The 8,742-nt window shown below is 45.1% G+C and overlaps 1 protein-coding gene across 1 annotated transcript; it reads left to right on the forward strand.

The window, feature by feature from the left end:
• Nucleotides 1-321: 321 nt before the first annotated feature.
• LOC120402988 (zinc finger protein 850-like) lies at nt 322-2,503 on the forward strand (the record flags this gene model as incomplete). Its single annotated transcript, XM_039533641.1, has 1 exon — nt 322-2,503. A coding segment is annotated over one exon (2,004 nt), but the record flags the coding sequence as incomplete, so codon positions are not given.
• Between the last annotated feature and the right edge of the window lie 6,239 nt (nt 2,504-8,742).

Genomic DNA, 8,742 nt, shown 5'->3' on the forward strand with positions numbered 1-8,742 from the left:
TAGCTTCCTCCCTTTCCCATGTGAATTTGGATGGGATGTGAATGCCGAATGATCCCCTCCTCTCTCCTATTTGGGGGAAGAGTTTGAAGGTGTTCAGTTTCTGATTTTTATTTGATCTCTCTCCAGCACTTGTTTTGGTTTTGGTCTTTCCCCTTTCCATCCCTGTTTGAGGTTTCTGTCTCTATCACAGCAGGTGATGCAATGGTGTGTGAGAAAGAGGAGCAGAATTCTCAGCAGGAAAATGTTGAGCAAGTGGATAAACACAGAGCATTATTGCAAAGATTGGAAAGGAATGTGTCCAGGAGTCATGAGCAGAGAAAATCCTGTGAGATTCCGGGAAGACCAGAAAGAGAGCAGGGAAAGCAGCCAGGGGAGAAAGTAGGTAAATGTATTTCCTGTCAGGAATCTCAGAAGGACCTCAAGGAAACCACAACACACCAGGAAATCCTGAGTGGAAGAAAAAAGACATGCACTGCCTGTGGAAAAAACTTATATGATTACTCCAGCCTTATAAAGCATCAGAAAATCCACACAGGGGAGAGGCCCTATGAATGCTGTGAGTGTGGGAAAAGCTTCGCTAGCAGTTCAGGCCTTTCTAAACATCAGAGAATCAACACAGGGAAGAGGCCCTATGAATGCAGTGAGTGTGGGAAAATTTTCACTTACAGATCAGGCCTTTTTGTCCATCAGAGAATCCACACAGGAGAGAGGCCCTATGAATGCAGTGAGTGTGGGAAAACCTTCAATCGCAGTTCACACCTTATTAGGCATGAGAGAATCCACACAGGGGAGAGGCCTTATGAATGCAGTGAGCATGGAAAAAGCTTCACTATCAGTTCAGGTCTTTCTAAACATCAGAGAATCCACACAGGGAAGAAGCCCTATGAATGCAGTGACTGTGGGAAAATTTTCACTTACAAATCAGGCCTTTTTCTCCATCAGAGAATCCACACAGGAGAGAGGCCCTATGAATGCAGTGAGTGTGGGAAAACCTTCAATCGCAATTCTCACCTTATTAGGCATGAGAGAATCCACACAGGGGAGAGGCTTTATGAATGCAGTGAGTGTGGAAAATGCTCCACTAACATCTCAGACCTTTCTAAACATCAGAGAATCCACACAGGGGAGAGGCCCTATGAATGCAGTGCATGTGGGAAAAGCTTCACTAGCAGCTCAGGCCTTTCTAAACATCAGAGAATCCACACAGGGGAGAGGCCCTATGAATGCAGTGAGTGTGGAAACAGCTTCACTAGCAGCTCAGGCCTTTCTAAACATCAGAGAATCCACAAAGGGGAGAGGCCCTATGAATGCAGTAAGTGTGGGAAAAGCTTCACTAGCAGCTCAGGCCTTTATCAGCATCAGAGAATCCACACAGGGGAAAGGCCCTATGAATGCAGTGAGTGTGGGGAAAAATTCAATCGCAGCTCAGTCCTTATTAGGCATCAGAGAATCCACACAGGGGAGAGGCCTTATGAATGCTGTGAGTGTGGGAAAACCTTCAATCGCAGTTCGCACCTTATTAGGCATCATAGAATCCACACAGGGGAGAGGCCCTATGAATGCCGTGAGCATGGGAAAAGCTTCACTAACAGTTCAGGCCTTTCTAAACATCAGAGACTCCACCCAGGGGAGAGGCCCTATGAATGCAATGAGTGTGGGAAAACCTTCAATCGCAGCTCAAACTTCCTTACGCATCAGAGAATCCACACAGGGGAGAGGCCCTATGAATGCTGTGAGTGTAGAAAATGCTTCACTAGCAGCTCAGGACTTTATCAGCATCAGAGAATCCACACAGGGGAGAGGCCCTATGAATGCAGTGAGTGTGGGAAAAGGTTCACTACCAGTTCAGGCCTTTCTAAACATCAGAGAATCCACACAGGGGAGAGGCCATATGAATGCTGTGAGTGTAGAAAATGCTTCATTAACAGCTCAGCCCTTTCTGAACATCAGAGAATACACACAGGGGAGAGACCCTATGAATGCAGCGAGTGTGGGGAAAAATTCAATCGCAGCTCAGTCCTTATTAGGCATCAGAGAATCCACACAGGGGAGAGGCCCTATGAGTGCTGTGAGTGTGGGAAAACCTTCAGTCGCAGTTCACACCTTATTAGACATCAGAGAATCCACACGGGGGAGCGGCCTTATGAATGCAGTGAGTGTGGGAAAAGCTTCACTAACAGCTCAGCCCTTTCTAAACATCAGAAAATCCACACCGGTGAGAGACCCAATAAATGCAGTGAGTGTGGGAATACCTTCTGTTGGAACGTAGCCCATGTGAGCCATCAGAGAATCTGCAAGGGAGTTGAACACCATAAAAACCTCTAGGGCTATCAATTTTTTTTCTTTAATACTTTTCCTGATTCCCACATAGTAACTTTTGAAGCTGTTTGAACTGTTTGCTGCACTGATATCCCTCAGCTTGACCAGATGAGTGGCCCATTTTCGCCTTTTGCAGTTTGCCCTCTTTTGAGGTGGACCCATTTGTCCTTTCTATCAACTCCATTATGCCATGAGTAATTCGAGTGTGCCCTTCCTATCAGGAACCAGGTAGTATCACATTTATACCATTCCTTTTATTGCAAAGTTATTGTTAGTCACCAGTGATACAGATTGTATCATTGCCAGTTGTTCTCACGTTGCTCTGGATTGTGCTGAAGAGGAGATATAATGGGAATTTTTCAAATTATATTTAAATGAAGAGGAGCAGGGGCAGGAAAAAAAGTGTCATTTCAGCCTCTGTGACGCTGGAAGGAGATGGGAAGACTCAGAGATTCCCTCCTTCCCCGTCACTGCAGAACTGTTACCTTTTGTCTGAGCCATGCAGAGGTTATCTTCATCACATTCTATCCATCCACTTCTCAGAGTGTCATGTGAAGAAGAGTTCTCAGTTGTCTGTGCTCAGAGATGATGCTTTGACTTCTTTAATCCTATACCAGAGTCGCTCTGACTGGAGAGGAAAGTGTCAAAGATCGGGAAGGGGAATTCAAATGGATCCAAAACACAGTATGATTATTTGGCATTTAAATCCCAGGTTCCATCTATTGGTAAAGCCACTTGGGGCAAATTGGCTGTTTTTCCACACATTATGGGGATGCTAGGATACTAAGCATGTTGTAAATAACATAACTGACTATTGAGACAGTGCTGAATGAAGTATGTTTGAATGAATCAGAGGAGAATGTGATGGGAGAATCTCTTCTCCTGATTCTGAATAATCAGATGCAACCTGCTCTGGAATTTCACTTCACACTTTCATTGTCATGTTTTCTATCTCTCTGTGATGTGGGTTTCTATCTTTCCTGAAGGCTGTTTGGTCACCCAATTGGATATTAGTTCAGTTTGATAGGTTGTAGCTCAGATTTATTGGAGAATTTAAGACAAATGACTATTTGCTAAAGTCATCATTTCTCACTTCAGCTTTGCTTTTTCCCCATCCTTGCATAATGACATGGAGGAAGTTCAAGGGCAGTTCTGTCAGCATTTGAGAACTCTCCAATTTACTGGACAGGCTAACAAAGAAACAGCAGTGATTTAAAATCTCCACTCGGAAATGGTGAATAACAGCAGAACCCCAACTAACTGAAGGAAGTGCATATGATCACAGTGTAGCTCAATTGTTTAAGTCAATATTGTCCCAAATGATCTGGAGAGAGAATTCCATGGTAAGTGATTTTGAGCTAGGCAAAATACCCATGTATTTGGTTCCAAAGCCTTTGTAACCTAGGCCCTACAGAAGATCTCTCCTAGCTAATCCTATGGTATGGGAGATGCAGATGTTGAGGAAATAGAAGTGTGGTTTTGTTGAATTTATCTTTTGTAGGTGCTAAAAATGTCTATCAAATCAGTTTTGGAAATCTAATAGCTGAAGAAAAATAGCTATTTTTCAATAGAAACTCCTGCTCTGGTAACTAATGGAGATTGTGATCCAGCACTGTATCCAGTCCCTTGCCTGGAACTGTGCCACCAAATCAAAGAAAAGCTGGGCATGTTTTGGGAAGCCATTCTTCACTAACACTGCTGAGATTTTGAGTGGTTTGTAAAGGATTCCACTTCAGAGAAGTGTAAATTTACCCTAACCAAGGCCAAGGATTTTGAAAGAACTGGGGCTGAAAGAGTCCACACCCAGTTCTTGGTCTCCACTCCAGTAAAGGAAGCTATGGTGACCAATGACCCAAGGAAAATTGTTTGTACAACTCCATTTCCTAGTTCAGTGTCACTGATTACAGTTCCAAAGGATGCCAGGGTTAGACTGAGAACAATCATCCTTCACCCTTTGAACCAAAGAGAGAGTGCTTCATAGGAAAGTCCTTCCCCGTGGATCCCAAACTGGCTGCTGGATTGGGTAACAAGGACTTTCAGGCTGTTGAAATGATGGGAACCAATGAGGCAACAAATGTGTCAGGCTCCAATTTCAGACTTCTGGATGCATGCAGGTTGAGTCCTGCCTGATTCTAAGGTTTTGTATCTGATGCTGTGATTACACAATAAAACTGATGTTGGCGCAGCTGCATAATGTAGCTGCGCTGCTGTAACACTGCTATTACAGATGCTCTAAGCCAATGGGAGAGATTTCTCCTGTCAGACATTATTAGTCCAGCCCTCACAAGCGGCAGAGGTTGTGTTGGCAGGGGAAGCTCTCCTGCTGACATAGCACTATCTACACAGGGGGTTAGGGCTGTGTAACTACATTTCTCAGTGGTGTGGATTTTTCACACCCCTGAGATATATAGTTATATTGATAAATGTAGACCAGACCTTAATTTTCTCTTGTGTTTTATGCAATTACATCACTTCATAGAATCTCAGGGTTGGAAGGGACCTCAGGAGGTCATCTAGTCCAACCCCCACTTCTTTTCCTCCTCCTACTTTGAATGACTAAAAGGTGTGACGAGAGGTATTTTTCCTCATGATGCAAACATTCCCACACAGGAGACTCCTTCCACCAACACATACAGCAGAAGATCCTGAGATATATGAACTCTCAGAAGTGTTGAAACCTATGTTGGGACAAACCACAACTTGAGCCAAAGTTCAGTTGTTGGCAATGGGCATTAAAAGAAAACTAACATATATGACAAGAATTTGTGATTTTTGAATATATTATTGTTACCAATGAAAATGAAATTATAGGTGAAGTTATTGGTTAAAGAGTAAGAGACTGTGTGATAATCTGAATTATTTTGGAAAACTGAAAGTTGTCTTGTTTTTTGTTTTGTTAGTCGTACAGGAAATGATGGCTAATCTTGAAAAGTTAATTTGATTTAATTTACCATCTGTAGTGTAAGAAGTTCTGGTCAAAAATCTCACTCCAAAGGTTGGGGTGGAGGAATGTGTGTGAGAAAGAGTGTATAAGAGAATATTGGCCCAGTACAGATTTTAATTGTTTGTGTTTTCAAATACAACTTATTTTGCTTAGTTTCAAAGTCAATTTCTGTTAAAAGGAAAACTACTCGAGGAGATAAGTTGTATAAGTTTTCACTCACTTAGACTGTAAGGGTCACTGTCTTCCCCACTTCTCTAATTTGCAAAGGAAAGGCCTGACATCTGTCACAGGATGTGTCCAGCAGGTAGGAAAGCTGCACTCATCAACCATCAGTATGAAGAAAAAGGCTGAAATCCATTGCCTTTCAGGTCTATAAGCCAGCTAAGGCTGGTCTATGTTGAAAAGCTGGGTTGGCAGAGCCACATCTCTCAAGGAGTGTGAAAAGCTCCACTGAGAGAAGTAGTTAATGTGACCTGAGCCCCCCTGTAGACAGTGTTATGTTGTCAGAAGAATATTTCCAGTGTTTGAAGTGTAGACATAGCCTTAGTCAGATTAATCCCCTCTGGGAAGCGAGTCATGACATCAATTTTAATTTTGACCCATCTCCCTGTATGTGAGAAAGCTACTAGTATGGAGGGCTGAGCCAGCTGTCCAATCGCCTGGTTCCTCAACTGTAGCTACAGCTCTTACAGCTGGTCTACACTACGTGTTTATACTGAATTTAGCAGCGTTAAACTGAATTAACCCTGCACCCGTCCACACAACGAAGCCCTTTATATCTATATAAAGGGCTCTTAATATTGATATCTGTACTCCTCCCCGATGAGAGTAGTGCTCAAATCGGTATTGCCATTTAAGAATAGGGTTAGTGTGGCCGCAATTTGATGGTATTGGCCTCCGGGAGCTATCCCACAGTGCACCATTGTGACCGCTCTGGACAGCAATCTGGAGTCAGATGCACTGGCCAGGTAGACAAGAAAAGCCCCGCGAACTTTTGAATTTCATTTCCTGTTTGCCCAGCATGGAGAGCTGATCAGCACAGGTGACCACGCAGAGCTCATCAGCACAGGTAACTATGCACTCTGAGAATCGAAAAAGAGCTCCAGCATGGACCGCATTGGAGGTACTGGATCTAATTGCTATATGGGGAGAGGATTCCTTGCTAATAGAATTCCGTTCCAAAAGACTAAATGAAAAAACATTTGAAAAAATTTCCAAGGCCATGATGGAGAGAGGCCACACCAGGGACTCAGTACAGTGCCGTGTGAAAGTTAAGGAGCTCAGACAAGCCTACCAGAAAACCAAAAAAGCAAATGGAAGGTCCGGGGCAGGGCCGCGTCCATGCCACTTCTACATTGAGCTGCATGCAGTTCTAGGGGGGTCCGACACCAGTACCCCACCCCTGTCCGTGGATTCCGAGGCGGGAGTAATCTCAGCCATGCCTGAGGATTCTGCGGATGGGGAAGATGAGGAGGAGGACGAGCTTGCAGAGAGCACACAGCACTCCATTCTCCCCAACAGCCAGGAGCTTTTTCTCAGCCTGACGGAATTACCCTCCCAGCCCTCCCAAGCCACTATCCCAGACAATGAAGCCATGGAAGGGACATCTGGTGAGTGTACCTTTGTAAATATAAAACATGGTTTAAAAGCAAGCGTTTTTTAATGATTAATTTGCCCTGAGGACTTGGGATGCATTCGTGGCCAGTACAGTTACTGGAAAAGTCTGTTAACATGTCTGGGGATGGAGTGGAAATCCTCCAGGGACATCTCCATGAAGCTCTCCTGGAGGTACTCCACAAGCCTTTGCAGAAGGTTTCTGGGCAGGGCAGCCTTATTCCGTCCTCCATGGTAGGACACTTGACCACGCCATACGTGTAGCAAGTAATCTGGTATCATTGCATGACAAAGCCTAGCTGCGTATGATCCCGGTGTTTGCTGGCATTCAAGCAACATCCGTTCTTTATCTCGCTGTGTTATTCCTAGGAGAGTGATATCATTCATGGTAACCTGGTTGAAATACAGGAATTTAATTAAGGGGAGGGACAGAGATTGTTGGGCTGTTTGCCTGTGGCGTAAAAGAAATCCTTCCCTGCATTTAGCCAAGCAGGGGGAGGGGAGGGGGTGATTGGTGCTGAGCTTTTTCGCATTTGGCTAGCTGGGATCTTCCCTGCTACCAGCCACACGGTGGGGGGGGGAGGGTGGCTAGCAGCGATCTTCCATGATACCAGCCACGTGGTGGGGGGAGGAGTAAAGCGATCATCCCAGAGAATTGGATGGGGGCAGTTCTGGTGTTGCACGTTAACAGGAAAGAAGCAGCACTCAACGGGCTTTGCTTGCTATTTGGGAAAGGAGGGTGCTGGATATATGAAGGCTGCAGAAGACGAAAGACAATGGCTTACCATGGCCACATGCAAGCCGAATTCTGATGCCCGGACCTGCATCTGTGATCTCTAACACCAAAGCCGCAGGCATGCAATATTAAGATGCAAAATGCGACCTCGTAGTGAGATCACATGTGCTATGTAAGATGAATAGTGTTGTTCACCATGAAAGAGTATAACCATTGTTCTGTAAAATGTATCTTTTAAAATACTTCTCTCCCTTTTTTCCCTCCCTCCTGCAGCTGCAAATTTTTCAAGTCTCCCTCCTCTGTTCCGAAGGCTATCTCAGATAAGGTGGCAAAAAAAAAAAAAGATGCGAGACTAAATGTTCTCAGAAATCATGGAAATGACCCGCAATGAAAGAGCTCATCTGAATGAGTGGAAGGACGTGGTATCAAAGTACAGGAAAGATGCCAGTGACCGTGAGGACAGGAGGGACCAACGTGAGGACAGGAGGGACGCTCGAGATGAGAGATGGCGGCAGGAAGATCTGAGGTGTCGGGATGCAACTCTGGGGCTGCTGTGTTATCAAACTGACATGCTCCGGCGTCTGGTGGAGCTTCAGGAATGGCAGCAGGATCACAGAGTGCCGCTGCAGCCCCTGTATAACCATCCTCCCCCCTCACCATGTTCCTTAGCCTCCTCAACCACCAGACGACTAAGAATGTGTGGGGGGAGGCTCCGTGCACCCACCCATTCCACCCCAGTGGACAGCCCAACCAAAAGGCTGTCATTATTTTGAAATTTTTTTAGTGGCCTTTTCCTTCCCTCCTATCCTCCTCCCAAACCCCACCTGGGCTACCTTGTCAGGTCTCTTCCTCTTTTTATAATTAATTAATAAAGAATACATGATTTTTAATTGAGAGTGACTTTATTTCCTTAGGAAGCAAGCGGTAATCGAAGGGGGAGGGTGGGTGGCTTACCGGAAATGAGTCAATCGGGGGTGGGGAAGGTTCATCAAGGAGAACCAAACACAACAGTCACGCCATACCCTGGCCCGTGATGAAACTGGTTTTCAAAGCTTCTCTGATGCGCACCGCTTCCTGGTGTGCTCTTCTAATTGCCCTGGTGTCTGGCTGCATGTAATCAGTGGCCAGG

Source organism: Mauremys reevesii, linkage group 1 (assembly GCF_016161935.1).
Source record: "Mauremys reevesii isolate NIE-2019 linkage group 1, ASM1616193v1, whole genome shotgun sequence".
NCBI lineage: Eukaryota > Metazoa > Chordata > Testudines > Geoemydidae > Mauremys > Mauremys reevesii.